At 41.6% G+C, this 17,407-nt stretch overlaps 3 protein-coding genes and 1 non-coding gene across 5 annotated transcripts; 1 reads left to right on the forward strand and 3 right to left on the reverse strand.

Moving 5' to 3' along the window:
• Window positions 1-2,446: 2,446 nt before the first annotated feature.
• LOC131024034 (U2 spliceosomal RNA) lies at window positions 2,447-2,648 on the reverse strand. The gene has a single exon (XR_009101630.1). It is a non-coding gene; the product is annotated as a U2 spliceosomal RNA (small nuclear RNA).
• An 826-nt stretch (window positions 2,649-3,474) lies between these two features.
• LOC131020056 (uncharacterized) lies at window positions 3,475-15,069 on the reverse strand. The gene is made up of 4 exons (XM_057948697.1): window positions 14,672-15,069; window positions 14,475-14,601; window positions 4,837-4,958; window positions 3,475-4,093 (listed from the first exon to the last, which is right to left on the reverse strand). Exons 1-4 carry the CDS (start codon window positions 14,753-14,755, stop codon window positions 3,728-3,730), a joined length of 699 nt encoding a protein of 232 aa, XP_057804680.1. The 5' UTR covers window positions 14,756-15,069; the 3' UTR covers window positions 3,475-3,727.
• LOC131020049 (uncharacterized) lies at window positions 6,271-9,702 on the forward strand. 2 transcript variants are annotated; one of them, XM_057948684.1, is made up of 3 exons: window positions 6,271-6,564; window positions 6,983-9,081; window positions 9,159-9,702. In XM_057948684.1, the coding sequence occupies exons 2-3, from the start codon at window positions 6,983-6,985 to the stop codon at window positions 9,613-9,615; spliced, it is 2,556 nt and encodes an 851-aa protein (XP_057804667.1). In that variant the 5' UTR covers window positions 6,271-6,564; the 3' UTR covers window positions 9,616-9,702. The 2 variants fall into 2 exon arrangements, with proteins under 2 accessions (XP_057804667.1, XP_057804666.1); XM_057948683.1 differs by lacking the exon at window positions 6,271-6,564 and having other exon boundaries at window positions 6,681-9,081.
• On the reverse strand, window positions 10,052-14,391 carry LOC131020047 (uncharacterized). The gene is made up of 6 exons (XM_057948681.1): window positions 13,757-14,391; window positions 12,436-13,281; window positions 11,109-12,347; window positions 10,904-11,035; window positions 10,663-10,827; window positions 10,052-10,581 (listed from the first exon to the last, which is right to left on the reverse strand). Exons 1-6 carry the CDS (start codon window positions 13,856-13,858, stop codon window positions 10,138-10,140), a joined length of 2,928 nt encoding a protein of 975 aa, XP_057804664.1. The 5' UTR covers window positions 13,859-14,391; the 3' UTR covers window positions 10,052-10,137.
• Window positions 15,070-17,407: the final 2,338 nt, after the last annotated feature.

Raw genomic sequence — 17,407 nt, forward strand, 5'->3', positions numbered from 1 at the left:
GCAGCTCGGTCCGACTCCCCAAACATTTTCATGAGATTCAGCATGATGCTAAGAGCATCGTCCATGCCCTGATGTTAGAGCTACAAGATTTGTGACATTATTCTCATAATACAGTATTTAGCCATATTATTCATCTTATGTCACCTTTTATGCAATTCTTTGTTCTCGTCAGTTGACTCATTGTTCGGACAATTAGAACGTGGAGTAATAAGCAGTACAAAATTTGTGTTAGTTTGTAATAGATAAACTCCAAATTGTGTTTCCATTTAAATATGGTCCGATAAAAGACTTTGTACAAGAATAATAATCAATTGATGGATTTATGTCTAAACGTCTACATTGTGTGGCCTTACACATGAGATTCCTTGTGCACTTGGAGGTTTCATCAAATATTGTTTTATCAAAAAGTTCCAAATCCCCTAAAAAAAATCAAAAGGTTCCAAATATTGTTGTTACGAAAAATTAAATTTCCCATCTTTTTATAGATGGACCTAATAATTCATGCCTTAATTTTTGTATTTATTTTTAGCAAAAGAAAGATAATAAAAATATACATTATTTTCTCTAATTTTTTTTATGCATGCATACTACTCCCTCCGTCCCAATAATGAAGTCCCCTTTCTTTTGGGCACGGGTATTTAGGAGAGTTAAAGTAGATGTAAAAACAGTAGGGACCACATAATTAGTGTTTTAATTAGCATTATTTTATTTCTTAATTAACACTCACACAAAACACTCAATCCCTAAATCGCTAAGGAGAGAGCCGCCTCCTCCGGCAACTCCGCCGCCAGCCTCCCTCTGAAATCCGGCAGCCGCAGCGGTTAGCAAGGCCAACACAACAAGCTTCGATTTCCGGCAGCCGCAGCGGTTAGCAAAGCCGCCAATCGCCTCCCCCTTTCTCCTAACCTTCATCTCTCTAAATCACACTGAAACTCTAGATCTCTACATCTGCCCCTCAAGCTTCGATTTCCGGCGTCCGCACTGACGCTCCTCAAGCTTCGATTCACCTCTCTCCCGAAGCTTCGATTCACGATCCTCAAGCTTCAATTCACGCTCCTCCGCCCCTCAAGCTTCGATTCACCTCTCTCCCCCGACTGACGCTCACACATCAACACCAACTGCACAAGCTAACACAACAAGCCAACACAACAACATCTCTCTCCGCGAACCGCCGCTGCTGTGCTCGATTTCCGGCGAGGTAGCAGGAGCTCCACCTTCGTCGCTCCATCTGGTCGAATTTAAAGGTTTCTGGAATTGGGGAAGGAAAACGGGCGGCGGTCGTAGGGGAAGGAAGGCCGGTGGCGTGAGGGAAGGAAGGCCGACGGCGAGCCTTGTTTCAGAGAGAAAAGGTGAGGAGAGAGAGAGACGGGAAAGGAGGGAGGCGGTGAAATTGGGGGTTGGGTGGAGACCCTCGCCGCTGCTAAGGGGCCGGCGAGTCGCCGCCCTTATTCCTGCTGAGAGGCGGTGGAGGCGGCGAGGCGGTGGAAGGTGGAGGCGGCGAGGCGGTGAAAGAATTTCTGGAGGAGAGAGGGGGGAGATGACGATTTGAGAGAGAGGAGAGAAGTGAGGAGAGAGAGAGATAATTAAATGTATTAATTGTATGCTAATTAATGCCAAAAAAGGAAAGGGGACTTGAATATTGGGACGGCCCAAAAAGGAATACAGGACTTGAATATTGGGACGGAGGGAGTATAAAACAATATCTACTTAGAATGTATCAAACATATAATCTTATTTAATTAAACTACAAACGAATAATTTGAACATTGAAATTTTATTGTTTACAAGTTAAAAGCGAATTAATCTTAATTAATTTATGTGTGAAAACTAAAACACAATCTTGATAAAGATATGAAACAAAATTAGACTGGAATTGATGGGGTGCGCCAGGCCCATGCAGGGCCGGCCCTTTCATTAGGCCAAAGGGGCAATGGCCTAGGGCCCCCAAATTTTAGGGGCCCCAAAAAATGTAAAGCCCAATATTATTATTGAGCCGATTAAAAAAAAAAAATTATGTTTCCTACTTTTCCTAAGCCCAATACAAACGTCACTAATCTATCTCTCTTAATTATTTTTTCTTTCCCAATTCCCAGCAAATTAATGTCTCTGATCTCTCTCTCTCTTAATTCTTTTTTCTCTTCCAATTCCTAATTCTTTTTTCTTTCCCAATTCCCACCAAGTTAATGTTTGATCTCTCTCTCTCTCTCTCTCTCTCTTAATTCTTTTTTCTCTTCCAATTCCCAACAAACTAACGTCTCTCTCTCATTTCTTTTTTTCCCCAATGTCTCTCTCTCTCTCAATTGATAGAAGACTGAGTGCTCTGCTCTCTCTCAAGACTCATTCTCTCTCCCATTCTAACTCTATCTTATTCTTAATTCTCTCTATTTGCTTGTGAATTTCAGCTTTTAAGGGGCCCCTTTTTTCCCTTTTCGCCTAGGGCCCCCGGAATGTCAGGGCCGACCCTGGGCCCATGCTGTAGTGCAACGCATGAGCGACACTTGAAGACCCAGGCAGCAAGCTACCTTGATGGGCTTTCCCCCTTAAGAAATAAATTTAATATCGTGTGGGCCAATAGCCCACATATCAGATATTAAACTGATAAGAACAGATACTACACTTGATCTTAGCCAAAAGGCCGAGAAAGGTATGAGCTTCAACTAATACTGGCCTCCTCTTTTATATTCCCTTTCAGAGGCCAACTTTCTTCTCATAATCGATGTGGGTCGTTAAGATAGTGAGAAATAATTTTACACATTCACGTTTCTTTATTAAACACATTGCCCAGTTTTTTGGATTTTTAATACAAATGTACCACCATTTTGGAAGGGTGGCAAGAAATAATAGTGCACTCTCAATAATAATAATAATAATAATCATAATAATAATAATAATAATAATAGTGCATTTTTGTAGCCAGGGGCGGATCCAGGATTTAATGTTAGAGGGGGATGAATTTGTTGAAGTACGACATTTGAAAATATTTACACGGGGTTTGAGGGCGGGAGCTCCCGAACAATTTTTTTTTAGCATTTCGTACACTTCATTTTCATGCATTTAAAAAAAATGTTTCATCTTCTAAACAAATAAATTAATTTTCATTATTAATAATTTGTAATTTAAATTTTATCTTGAGAATTGACTCAAAATTCAACATTTAGGGTGCTCATTCGACCGTTTAATTAAGTTCATTAGCAACTTGACACTACTTAAGGAACAAGCTCACTGACTGAGAAAGCTTCAAATCATAAAATTTTTATTTAGTACGACATAATTTTTTGTACTTAAATTAGTAATGAATATATTAAGTCTCTAATTAAATTTTGGGTGAATTAGTCAGTTGACCGCCGGCAGATAAATTCATTTAAGGGTAGTCAGAATGTCACTAATTTATCCGCAAATTTTATTACATCCAATGCCTTTTTATCCCTTCACTTAAAAGGCCTAGTGGGTATCTGCTGGGTATTTCCCACATAATTCAACAAATGGGTATATTTTTAATTTTCACCCAAAAATCATTAATCCATAAAAATATTGTATTTGTACATGTGACATCAAGAGAAAGATAGTTGTATCAAGTATGACAAAATTGTTTATATATGCTGGAGCTGCATGATCGAGAGTAGAAGGCCATTGTGCCTGAAATTAATTCTCTTAGTTCTATATCTACTTTAATGAGATTTTCAACTATTTATAGCATTAGATGTAGTTTTCTTATCTGAGCAAATAGCTACATACTTGAAAGAGGCACCTTTCGAGTGTGGATAGTAGCTGGTGATCTCACTCCATTTTCTTCATCATCCCACTCCTCATCCCAGTTCTGACCCCAACCTTGATCCGACTCCCGCTGATCCATTTCAAGTTCGTGGTATGGAACTCCGTCGAGACGGCCTCTCCTTTTCGCCAACCTACAGCAAGCCCAACTCCCTCCGATGCTAAGGGTGGCTGCAAACAATATGTATATTCCATGGAGTGGTGTGATGTAACTGGGGTAGAAGGCTTGTGGTATCAAAGACCCCAAATGGATTGAGCATTCCCCATCTCCAACACTTAGCAGAATCGAAGAATCTCCTCTTGTGTTTGATGGCAAGTCTACCTGATCCATCGAGGGCAACCATGTGTAATGTAACATCAAACATCAATTCACTTCCAAAGTATTTCTCAGTTCACTATGTAGTCTAGCATGCATTATGAGAACATGTGTAAAGCTAGCATGCTACGTTTTTCTTCTCCTCGTGGTTTTGGCGAAGGAAATGACTAATGTTGACTCGAGATCCACAGTGATGACCCAAAAAAGATAGTTGCAACTAACAAGTTTAGGATTGAGTTATTCTTAACTATAGCCCAAACTTTAATTTCATAGTGATTTTTTAACTCGAATTTACAAATAGCTTGTACTTATCTCCATTGTATACTTAATAGCTCGAGTCAAAATTTTCCGAGCAACTGAAGCTCACGTGTATTGCCAGAAGCTGATTTGGTAATATGGTCATTCTTTCAATAGATACACCAGCTTCATTCACATTTAATGCCAAATCAGCTTCAGCTGGTCGGAAATTTTGACTTGGGCTATTAAGTAAACAATAGAGAAAAGTACATACTATATTTGTAAATTCATACTAACAAGTTACCATGTGTTCAAAGTTTAGGATATAATTTAAATATAAACCTTTAGGACTTGATTGTCTGTAACCAAATAAACTTAAATTCGGAAAATTTGACTTAATTAGTAAACAATAGAGATATCTACTATTACGAATTTGATTCATTCCAAAAAAAATAGGCAAATGATGATTTACTCTAAAATGGAAATGAAAGAAAAATATGCAAACAAAGTACCTTCTTTACTTGATGTTCTGATACTACTGAATCCAGGGTCATGTTTGCTGGAAGGACAACAATGTTTAGTTGAAGAGAGGTCTCACCACCATTAAGGATAACGATATACAAGGTTTGAGATCCTATGAGGAAACAAATAGTTTAGCGAAATTGTTTGAGATGCCAAAGAGTAAGATCTTCTTGGAAGGATTTGTTTTTCTAATACATGTATAAAAAAATTGTTTGCCGAAAACAGAGGTTGTATATGGACTAAAGAATTTGATCAAGAGATGTAGAAATTTAAAATGGTTGTTTGCATAAAGGATTTCAATTACTACCAAAATCACTCCAGAAATGGTTTAAAATGATAGCAACAGATTCCAGATCCATTATAAAATGAAGGGTTAATAGGTGTCCCAAGTTTCAGCGTTTTCCAAAAAATATCATTAATTTACATTTTCACTTAAAAAACCCAAATTTGGAAAGAGTATGATTTATGTCCCGCCTCACAAAATCCAATGATAGAATAATGAGTTACCTAGTCAAAAGTTTGCATATATAAAACTCTAGAAAAACCCCTAACCCTAAGAATCTAGCGAGGTAACTCATCATTCCGCTGTTGAGTTCTGTAAGATGAGACTTAAACTTTTTCTTCGAAGTGAAAAACATAAGTTGAGGACATTTTCGGGACATATTCTATGATTAACCCTAAAATGAATGTATAGAAACAGCTATCGGACAATTTGTTGTGAGTAAGTTTTCAAATTTGTCTTTGCGAGCTTTAATCCAAACTCAACCAGATAGAATTACATGGTTGATTAATTTGAAAGAGCTTATACAGAAAATAAGCAGCTCGTGTAGAATCTACTTTTGGGGACTAAAAAACATACATATTTTTGTAAAGATGCCAAAACATATAGGGGACTTTTAGTTTTGAGGAATAGACTTGATAGATAAAAATAAGAAAATTAATTCCTTATTGACTGAGATGAATTGTAGCATTTGAGCTAATTTTGGTAGATTCATATCCCACAAAAGGTATATACTAAAGTTCCACTCCATTGAATAAACAACGGATTAATGTATACAATTTGTATGTGAGGAGGCACAATCTTGAAAGTGACAATACATAGTAGTAGCATTTTTGATAAAATAAATAAGTTTTGTATCACACCCCATAAATAAATAAGTTTTGTAGCACATTTGACCTAAAGTACATAAGTACAAGTCAATAAAGTGAATGATAGTGACATATTACTTATTTTTGATTTAAAAATAACCAAATAAAATAAAAATCTGATTCCCTCTCTCTCTATCACGTTAAAATTAAAACTGAGTAAGCAAACCATATCTTATGGCATTATGGCGTGAATTTATGTGATCAAAATCTGATTCTCTCTCTTTGATTTAAAAATAACCGAAATCACGTTAAAATGTGATTTAAAAATAAGCAAAATCTGATTCTCTCTCTCTATTCACGTTTATGGCGTGATTTTATGTGATATTATGGTTGTTGGGTGCATTTACACCAACTCAAACACTTGTTAAGGAAACAACCTTAAATTCACGAAATTAAATGCTCCGTACACGGCTGCTGTGGGTAGTTAATGAAGGATACCAACCAAATGTTCATTCATCAGACATTTGAACAAGAAAGAAGAAGAAAATCCTCTCAATACACATACACGACTCATACACGGTTGCTCAAAAATTCAAAAAAAAATCATCTAAAGGCTTGTATTACATAAGGTATGTGAAATACATATTTTTTTTTAATTTTCGGCTGTACACGGTTGGTGTTCTAGAGTACACGGTTGTACACGGTTGTACACGGTTTGAGTTTTAGTGATTTTTTGTTGTTTATTTCAATAATTATGTTATATATATGACTTATTACATGTTTTGGACTAAAAAACGACATAAAAAAACACTCTGTACGCAAATTACCTTATTTTTGAACCCTTAGTGTTCTGCTGTACACGGTTAGGGTTTCTGTGTACACGGTTGTGTACACGGTTGTACACGGTGGTCGAATTTGCTGTACACGGTTGGGTTGAATATGATTTTGAGGTTATTTTTAGCATGTTTGTATATTCAGTTGATGTATTGGGGTACACGGTTTCCTGTTTGTGTATTTAAATGTTGTATTTTTGTCGTTTTGAAGCAGATGTCGTTTCAAGCAATCGTTATACGGCACAGTGGTCAGTGGAAATTAACCGAGTATGAAGGAGGCGATGAGGTTGTCGTGTACATGTCTAAGGAAGACCTTTGTCATGCGAAATTGATGCAAGAGGTGCACGATCAATTAAACGAGGATGGTCGATCCACTTATATGCTTTTCTACACATCGACCACGGACGAAGGGCGAAGAATAAAAGTGGCTTTGAAGACTGATTCGGATTTGAACCGACTGATTTCCGAGCATAAGAAATATCCCGTTGTTTACGTGATCGAGAAGGGCAAACAATCTGCGGCTCCGATTCCTCATACTCAAGAGCGGGTATATTATGAGGGACATCGGTCTACTGTGTTTCCTATCGAGACGGACGTTGGAAGAAGTATCCCTACACACGATGATAGTAGGGACGATTCATCGTCGCAGGAGGAGGAAGACGAGTCCGAGTCTTCGGATGAGGAAGAAGAGGCGATACGACGCAGAGAGATATTGGATTCAGTGTCGACTGAACAGGAAGCGTGGAGACAGACAGGGCCTCAGAATTTCACATCGGATGATCAGCCCGATGTCGAGCCTCGTGTTGGAGTTCAGCAGCTTGAGGCACGTGACTGGGGGATTCCAGTCCTCGATTTTGACGATGCGCCGGCATTAGGTTGGGAGGATTCTAACGTATTGGAGAGCGGGATATTATCAGTGGGGGCTCTATTCCGGTCGAAGGATGATTTGGCAATCGCTGTTGGCCTGTACCATATGGAGAATCACGTGGAGTACGCCGTGCATCGTTCCAGTACGACCCGTTTGTGGTTTGTTTGCAAGCATGGCAACGGTTGTCCGTTCATGCTGCGAGCCGTTCAGAGTGCATCGATCTGGAGAGTGATCAAGGTGGTGATGGATCATACCTGCCACACGGATTTGAATCGCACTGCCCCGAGACAGATTCCGGCGAGGGTTGTTGGAAGATATTTTGCACGGAAATTGGTAGGCGAGGGGGTCGTTTTGAAGCCGAAGGAGATGATGTCAGAGATGCAGCGCTTATTCGGTATTGAGATCAATTACAGCTTCGCTCTCCGCGCAAGAAACATCGCGATTGAGATGACGTATGGTGATTTTGGGAACTCGTATCAGATGCTCCCATCGTATTTGTATATGCTGAGAATGAGTAATCCCGGCACATTATACGACCTTGAGATGAAGGATGATGGCAAGTTCCATCATATGTTTGTTGCACTTGGACAGAGCGTGGCTGCCTTTGAGAAGGGTTACTTGAGGCCGGTCATCGTCGTAGACGGGACCCATCTGAAGGGAAGGAACGGCGGCATTTTGTTCATCGCTGTTACAAAGGATGGGAACGAAGCAATATTTCCTCTCGCAGTTGGGCTTGGTCCTATCGAGAACGACGAGTCTTGGACTTGGTTCTTCCACCGACTGCGGACTTGCTTTGGTCAGCCGGATGATCTCTTGATTGTGTCTGATCAGCACAAGAGCATCAGAAATGCTGTGGAGTGTATCTACCCGAACGTCCCTCACGGGTTGTGCTATTACCATATCCAGAAGAATCTCGCGCATTATGGGCAGCATGTAGCTGCAGTCTTCAAAGCAGCGGCATATTCCTATCGATCAGACGATTTTCAAAGGAATTTTTCTGCGCTTCAAGTACTGAAAGTCAACGCGTACACACGCCTCGACACTATTGGTGTGGAGAGATGGGCCAGGTCCAAGTGCCCTGTACGACGCACGAGCTTCATGACGTCGAATGCTGCCGAGACGATGAACAGTAGACTGTTGTGGGCACGACGCCTCCCGGTTGCTTCATTGATCGAGACCTATCGAGCCATTATGGAGAAATGGTTCGATAGGCGACGCATCTCGGCTGCATCGAGGTCACATGAGTTGACTGAGGTAGTAGAGGGAAAGTTGCATGTGGCTGTCGAAGCGGGTCGGCAATTGGCTGTTCGAGGGACGACGACGCACATGTTTAGTGTTGAGGATGATCATGCATTCTACATTGTCGATCTCGAGAATCGGACTTGTAGTTGTGCTCAGTTCGACCTGGATGACATTCCGTGTCGTCATGCTTGTGCCGCTATTAGGTACCTCATTTATTACAAATTTTGCATATTGAATTATTTTTTTGCAAATTTATCTTTTTATCTTTGCATTTTATTAGGCGTGCAGGACTGCAAGTCACGGATTTTGTTGGAGGATATTTCAAACAATCCGTGCTGTTGGCCACATATATGGAGCGTATTGTTCCCGTTCCACATCCTACGTATTGGAATGTGCCCGATGAGATATCAGCCTATGTTGTGAAACCCCCGGATATCACGGTCCATGCGGGACGGCCGAAGTTGAGTAGGGCTCGTTCAGCAGTTGAGGGTCCTCCTAATTCGGGTCCTCCTAATTCGGGTACTCCTAATTCTCGACCTCAAGTATGCTCACGTTGCAAGGGTGGAGGTCACAATGCCCGGAGATGCAAAGCGCAAGTGGGACCATTGGACTTGAACGTGCCGGTGGAAGGTGTCGAGCAACCACCCGATGCACGAAGGCGGCGAAAGAAGAAATGCGGCATTTGTAGGAGTGGAACACACACTAGGAATGCATGTCCTCAAAATGTTGGGTCGTGAGTGATTTTGAATCTTTGATCTTCAAAATGTTGTTGGAATGTTGTTGGATGTTTACTTGTTGTTTGGGGTCTGATTTTGTTGTTGGTATTTGTTGAACTTGCTTTAAAATTCGAAAAACAGGGGTTTTGGGGGTGAACAAGGGCTGAATGAGCTCTGTACACGGTTAGACCCTAACCGTGTACAGTTTCACGAAACCGTGCACGCAACCGTGCAAGGAAGAACTCGCAACCGTGTACGGTTACACGGTTAGGGTCGGTCCGTGTGCTGTACACGGTTTCGAGTTCTTCCGTGCACGGTTGCGTACACGGTTTCGAGAAACTGTACACGGTTAGGGTCTAACCGTGTACAAAGTCCATTTAGCCTTTGTTCACCCCAAAAACACCAACAAGTCATAAAATCAACCGTATTTTAACAACCAACAACCATGCCAAACACAAAAACAGCAAACCACCAAACATAAGCTAAAATCAAACCACAAAACAACAGCAAATCAAGTGTATTTTAACACAAAAAAAATGTTCATCAACTGAAATGAATAGGGGGAGGATCCGTACACAACTCCCATATCCTAATAGCTATAATTTGTCGAAACTTTTGTATCTGTGCGGGTGTCCTCAGCTGCTCACGTGTTGGTGCGCCACAAATCAAACGATCCAGATAGGCACATGCAAACACACCACAACTTACACTATCTTCTTGGATGAATTGCTCTCTGATTGGCATAATGACGACTTTCATAGGCCTATCTGGAGCGGCAACATACCTCACCGCGGTATTGTGTGCATAATAACCCACAGTGTGCAGCAATTTAGGCATCAGGCGAGTGATTGGCTTCATTGCATTTTCTCGACGCTTTCGTGCACCTTGCACATGTATCAGTGAGTCATACACTCTCACCTCCCATGCGGAGATAGATATAACCACAGTACACCAATGACTCTTATCGAGATTGCACATAGCAAAAATCTGCAACACAATATGAAAAATATTTAGAAACGTTACGTATTTCAGTTAAAAAATTCCAAAATATGTTTATATTATACTTACCTCTTTCGCTTCCAACCAAGGCCATGTATGGCCTGAATCAGTTCCATGAAACATGGCGATCAGCTTTTCGGGCACCACCCACTCCTCGTATCCGTGTCGATCCCGAATGTTGTCCCAATCTTGCTCATCCGGATGCAACGACCTGAACTCTCTGAAAAGGGTCTCCTACAATCACAGATTCATGATTAATTTATAGGTAGTTGTATATACATAAACATAAATTATTCTGTCAAAAACTTACATAAAAATCCAGAAAAGCTATCGGCGTTCTCTCCCGTGTCACGCCTGCAACGAGCCTCGTCTCTCCCCGAGCTATCCACTGCTGATTTTGACGGAGCCGTCGGAGAGCCTTCAGATTCCAGAGGTCTAATATCTGCTTAAAAAAATCATGATTAGTTATGTACAATGCAAATCTTAAGAAACACAGTAAAATCAAATTATTATACCTCCCCGTCGAACTCCACGCGAGGATTCAGAATCCTGTGGAATAGCTCCTGCGACATCACCCAACCCGTCTCGATCACTTGCACATAAGTACCCGGCGGCGATCTCATAAACGCCTTGAAGCCCCGCTTCTTCGCCTTCACCAGGGCCTTACCATACGGCAAGTCCGGGTCAATAACCAATTGAGGCCTCTCTCGATCACCCGCCTCCTCCTCTGACGACGTCCAGGAAAAATTCAGATCATCACTTAAATCCCCCGCCTTAGGCGCAGGGGTCTCTGGACTGTGGTAACCAGCCGATGGCCCTGGGCGATCACTGTGACGTGAGGCGGATCGCCTCAAAGATGTCTGCCCCTCACCATGATGTGAGGCTGATCGCCTCATAGATGCCTCCCTCTCACTGTGACGTGAGGCAGATCGCCGCTGACTCGCACGGGGTGGATCCTCTCCACGCTCTGAGCGTCTCTGACTGCCACGAGGCGGATCCATGTCTCCAACTGAGTGCCTATGGCTAACATGAGGTGGATCCTCACGCTCTGATCGCCTAGGACTAGGAATGTGAGATGTAGACCGTCTGCGACTGGGGCTCGGCTGGTCGTACTCCTCACTCTGATGTCTATGACGACTGGCATGGCTGGATGATGATCTATGCCTCCTCGAAGAAGAACGTCTCCCAAAGATGTCCTTCACAGCGGCTATGACCTTCTTCGTAATTTTGGCGACCAGTCCATGCTCAGAGTCGTCGTCTACAAGCTCGCGACGTATCTCGCGCCGCATCTCTGGGACCACAGTCCGGATCTGCTCCTGTGTGATACGGGCAATCAGGTCCTCATCGCGTCGCCTCCAATAATCCTCATCTCGGTCTGCCTGAGGCTCGCGATCATCAAACTCCTCTGACCTGCGCCGCTTCGACGGGCTGCCACTTGGCTCCTCATACGTCTGCCTATGTCGCTCGACATGGACAGGGACAGGCTGCTTCTCACGAGCCCTCTCTGCCCGTGAGCTACTCCTCGGGACAGGGACAGGCTGCTTCTCACGAGTCCTCTCTGCTCGTGAGATACTCCTCTGCACAGGGGGAGGCCTAACAGGAGGAGGCGGCTCCGGTACAACTGGCTCTGTCAAGCCAGCGTATTTCCCTCCGGGATGGTATCGTACAGAAAAGGGCTCTGGATGCCTCAGGGTCTGCAAATAAAATGAATCATTCTCCTCCTCGACCGGTTCGAGTGTCCGGTGACACTCAGCCTGCACAAAGATGAATCGATCATTTCTCATTATTCGTTAATCATAACATAATAAAAGGATTGAAACTGTAAAAAACAACAATAATTACCTCATGAGCATCAAAAAAGTGGGTGAAGTCAGAAGCCGACTTCCAAGTCGTCCAGTTCACCAATCGTGGCATCTGCAACCTCGTGTCACGCATCCCACACGCGCGGCCCAACCTCGGAATGGCCTCGTACGACCAAATCTGTAATGCCCATATGGGCCCATAGAAGTGGTACGTCTTCCTATTACCGGTAATCTCGTTGGGATGCTTCTTCAACACACTCATCCCATGACACAAAATCTGGAATGAGTAAGAGCCCCACGGGAAGTCGGACCATGCCTGATCTTCCTCTACCAGTGCCCACACCCACTCGTGCACGTATTTATAATCCCGACAGAAGATGAGATCATACGCCACGAGAATATTGGCCGCCTTCAAATAATCCTGGGCACTGTTGCCCAGACTGCGGCTCACGAACCGCTTCCGCAGATCCTTCACTTCCACCTTCTTGCCTTTCAAAACTCGGTGCCATAGACTCTGCTTCCCAACACGGTGATCCACATCAGGATCAAAACGCTGCGGGGATGGCCCGAAACACAACCCCGTCACCAGACAATACTCCACTGCACCGAATCGAATGTCGTGTCCACCAACGTGGAACCACTTCTCCCACGGACCGAATGCTTCGTCATACAACTCCCGTGCAAGAAGATGGTGCAGTGCGGCATTCGCACTATCCTGCCTCTTCAACTGAAGTAAATGCCCAAACGGACCTTGATTAAATTGTTCCAATCGCTGGTAGTGCGTCAGACAGGTCTCCACTTCCTTCAGTGTCGTGTCCTTCACATAGTGATTGATTCGTCCGGCATAACCTTGCATGCACGGACGTAACCAAACATGCCTCGGAGGCTGCAATTAATTCAAAAAAGATGATCAGTATCAAAAAATATCAACCGTGTACAGATTCTAGACCAACCGTGTACAACCGTGTACGATTATAGACCAACCGTGTACAACCGTTTCAGATTATAGACCAACCGTGTACAACCGTGTACAACCGTGTACGGATGAACAAACCGTGTACGGTTGTACACGGTTTGTTCATACACGAAAAATACATCTATACGTTGAAAATACATAATTAGGGCATATTAAATCAATTAATACTAATCGTGTAACATAAATACCTAATCGTGTACAACCGTGTACTGAAGAACCATACACGGTTGTACACGGTTGTTCAAATTACTTTCCAGAATCAAAATTTCGCAAATTACCAACATTATGCCATACATAAACACCTAATAATCAACTATTGTGCACAATTTAACAATACAAAACACATAAATTCAAATTTTAACAAATATAGTTCACGGTTACTTACCGGATTCGGCGTCGGGTATTTTTCCCTCCTCGATGTACTCGGGCGATGGCCTCGTTCTACAGGCTGTTCTTCCCCATCGTAATCTGATTCCGTTGAACTCATAGTGGCTTGAGTTTATGGAGTGCACGGTGGGCTTGAGTTTATGGAGTGCACGGTGGGCTTGAGTTTCTTAGAGAGAGAGAGAGGCGTGTATGGAGTTTTTGGAGTGCACGGTCCTTAAGGTTTTTGTCTCTTTTTTTTTTGAATTTGGAAGCTGAATAATAGAAGAGAGAGAGAGAGAGAGAGCCGTGTATAGTGCACGGTCTTCTCAATATTTGCATAAGATTCTTTTTTTGGGGAATGATTTGAAACAAGATTCTTGTTTGACCACTTTTCAGCCGATCCTCACGATTCATGCTTCCAAATCGTGTACATGCAAGAAAAGAAACCCTAAACCCTAAAAGATATACTATCAGATCACGATTTTGGAAGAGAGAGAGAGAGACATAATAAGACAAATCGTGATAATGATAGAAGATTCTATCAGCCACGTTTTTTATTGTTTAAAGAAAACAAATTTTTTAAATAAATCAAAGATTTGGTGGGACCATTAAGAATGTGCTACAAAACTTATTTATTTATGGAGTGTGATACAAAACTTATTTATTTTATTCAAAGGGCTAGATAAAAATCTCACCCGAAAGTGCGTAAAAGCCCCATAAAGAATAGAAACAAATACCAAGAAAAGGCACGCAGGCAGTAAGACTGCAATTCTGGATTTGACACTTGTTAGAGACGTGATCGCAATTTAAACTCTCAGGCGCCGGAGAACTTGTCCACGGGAGTGGTGCCGGCGACGGAGATATCTGAGACCAAGAGTTTATGTGATCAGATAAAGCGTTACAAGAGAGAGAGAGAGAAGGGAGAATAGCGTACCGCGTGGTCAAATGATTGGTGGGAGCGACGAGGGACGGCAGAAATCAGGAAAATTAGGAGGAGGGATATCCTTGAACATTCCATAATCTGGGATGATGGAGCTGAATCATTTGGCGATTAGAGGCTTTGAAATGGAATTGAGCGTGTGGGTCCCGTTGACGAACAAGAATGAGCGCGGGACGAAGTCGACGGAGAGAAATCGACATTCTCATAGATTGTGATGTGCGGCAATTACAAAGGAAAATGTCCTCACTCGCTGAATCCTTCAAATGCCTTTTAACTCTTTAACGAGATACAAGAAGGATGCAAAACCAAAACAAATGGAATTTAACTCTTTAGCACCTCCAATGGGAGGTGCAATAAACTCTACAAGCTGATCCCCAACTTAACACCATCCGTCTCCAATGCAAAGGCTTTATAGGAATTCTTAAATTCTCATTTTCATTTAATCTCATTTTTACACTTTTATTTTAAAAATTAAATATTATATTAAAAATAAAAATTACATAATTCAAATAACTAAAAAAAATACATAATTTAAATTTTCCGAAGCCAAAAATATTTGAGGCTTGAGAAAACGGAGCAAACTCTAGTCATCGAACTCGCGATCCATTGCAAGAAAGAAAATTTGAGGAACAAAAATTTTGTGGCGAAATAAATGAAGAATGAAAGTAGATAATTGTACATATATGTTTTTGAAGTACAAAAGAGTGGTATTTATAGAGGTAGGAAATGAAAGAAAAGAAAAATCCTAAACTATCCGTTGGTGCCCCCCTCCCCCCAAATTGTCGAAATTTAAATAAATAAAAAATGAAAACAGTTAAATTTAAAAAAAAAAAAGTTTTTTCAATTTTATTTTTATTCGCGCGTCCCTCGACGCGCCTTCCACCTCCCCCTTAACACCATGTTCGCTCCTCAACACCGGGAACGCACCATCGGGGCTCTCCAGTGCGCCCCAAAAACCGGCCTGATGCGGCCCTCCCCTACTCGCACTGTAGTCTGTAGATGCTCTTAGGGCATCCATAAATTTTTTTTATTTAAATTACATAAGTAAATAAAGAAATATAAAGATCGCACGACAGATAACTCAAACCCAGAAGGACCAGAACCTCAGGTCTTGGGAATTAAGCTCCTACCACTAAGCTAACACACGCACACAAGGCATGCACAGTTCTGCTTCCCATTGCGGTGCCACATCAAATTCTTTCTTAATTTATAAATTTCTTTAAACTTTTTTTTTACAATTATATTTTCACACATTTAATTATTCATGGATTCCACTATCATAATACCCATTTTTTTCCACACCATATACATTATATATATCTTAATTTTTATATTTATATTTAACTTTAATAAATCAATACTTTTAATATATAATTAAATTCGTTTATTTGCTTAATTCCCCAAAAAAAGAATCCTACTCTCCCGCATGATTTTCAACCAATTAGCCTTTACAATGTGATTTTTAAGATTATTACTAAAGTCATTACTAATAGGTTGAAGCATATTTTCTCTTGCCTTATCCACCCTATCCAAGCGACCTTTGTTCTGGGCCGTCACATTACTGATAATGCGCTTTTGGCTTTTGAACCTTTTCACATGATGAAATATAGTAAAGCTAAAGACTTTGGGAACTTTGCTTTCAAACTCGACATGGCTAAAGCGTACGATAGGGTTGAATGAGATTTTCTTGAGGATGTTTTGGGGATAATGGAGTTTTCTCATTTATTCTTTGCAGATGACTCTATCATTTTCGGTAGAGCTAATCGTAAAGAATTTGACGTGGTGAAGGACATTTTAACTGCCTATGAAGCCGCCTCAGGACAAAAAAGTAAACCTTGACAAATCTGATATCTTTTTTAGTGGTGGAGTGTCAGTTGATCACGTGATTAATGATCTTTCTGGACGTCTTGGTGTGAGGAGGGTCGACAAACATTGTACTTATCCAGGTATTCCAAGTATGATTGGGCGATCGAAGTGAGAGGTGTTGTTCAGGCTATTCCCGTATTCTTAATGAGTCGCTTCCTTATTCCAGTGCAGATTTGCCAGCGCCTCAATTCGCTAGCTGCACATTTCTTTTGGGGTCAGCGGCATGAGGAAAAACGAATTCATTGGTGTAATTGGAAGCACTTGTGTTGCTCTAAACATAAGGGAGGCCTGGGCTTTCGAGATATCTCTTGTTTTAATAGAGCTCTCTTGGTGAAGCAGTCATGACGCATTATTTGTTCATCGAATTCTCTTCTTGCTCGGTCGCTTAAAACCCAAGTACTTCCCGCGCTCTAATATCTTCCAAGCATCCAACACCCATAATTCATCTTTCGTTTGGAGAAGCTTGAATGCTGGATTGGACATTCTATGGGGAGAACTTGTCTGGCGTGTTGGCAATGAGGAATCCATTAAAGTGAATGTTGATCGATGGATTCCAAAAACTCATGATTTTAAAATCACTTCTTCTCTTTCGACTGATGTGGAGGACCTTAGGGTGACTGATTTTATTCACCACAAGGCAAAAGAATGGATTATGGAGAGGTTGGCACAAGTCTTTTCCTTTGTGGACGTCTGAAGGATCTCTTCCATCCCGTTATATTCTTATACGGAACTAGACTCTCGGTTCTGGCCACATAATAGAAGTGGTGTGTATACAGTAAAATCAGGATACGTAATTGCGAGGAATATGATGATTGAAAATAGGGCTTCTACGCTTGGTTCCACACATTCTTTCTTCAAATGGGT

Source organism: Salvia miltiorrhiza, chromosome 4, assembly GCF_028751815.1.
Source record: "Salvia miltiorrhiza cultivar Shanhuang (shh) chromosome 4, IMPLAD_Smil_shh, whole genome shotgun sequence".
Classification (NCBI taxonomy): domain Eukaryota; kingdom Viridiplantae; phylum Streptophyta; class Magnoliopsida; order Lamiales; family Lamiaceae; genus Salvia; species Salvia miltiorrhiza.

Bases quoted from the DNA above. Each gene is read 5' to 3' on its own strand.
- LOC131020049 (XM_057948683.1), top strand. From the start codon at position 6,875: ATGATTTTGAGGTTATTTTTAGCATGTTTGTATATTCAGTTGATGTAT. The intron at 9,082-9,158 runs GTACCTCATTTA...GCATTTTATTAG, and splicing joins CATGCTTGTGCCGCTATTAG to GCGTGCAGGACTGCAAGTCA.
- LOC131020047 (XM_057948681.1), bottom strand. From the start codon at position 13,858: ATGAGTTCAACGGAATCAGATTACGATGGGGAAGAACAGCCTGTAGAA. The intron at 11,036-11,108 runs GTATAATAATTT...TTTTTTAAGCAG, and splicing joins GCGTGGAGTTCGACGGGGAG to ATATTAGACCTCTGGAATCT. The intron at 10,582-10,662 runs GTAAGTATAATA...ATTGTGTTGCAG, and splicing joins CTTGGTTGGAAGCGAAAGAG to ATTTTTGCTATGTGCAATCT.
- LOC131020056 (XM_057948697.1), bottom strand. From the start codon at position 14,755: ATGGAATGTTCAAGGATATCCCTCCTCCTAATTTTCCTGATTTCTGCC. The intron at 14,602-14,671 runs GTACGCTATTCT...TCTTGGTCTCAG, and splicing joins ACCAATCATTTGACCACGCG to ATATCTCCGTCGCCGGCACC. The intron at 4,959-14,474 runs GTATTTGTTTCT...GTTTCCTCATAG, and splicing joins TGCCTGCGTGCCTTTTCTTG to GATCTCAAACCTTGTATATC.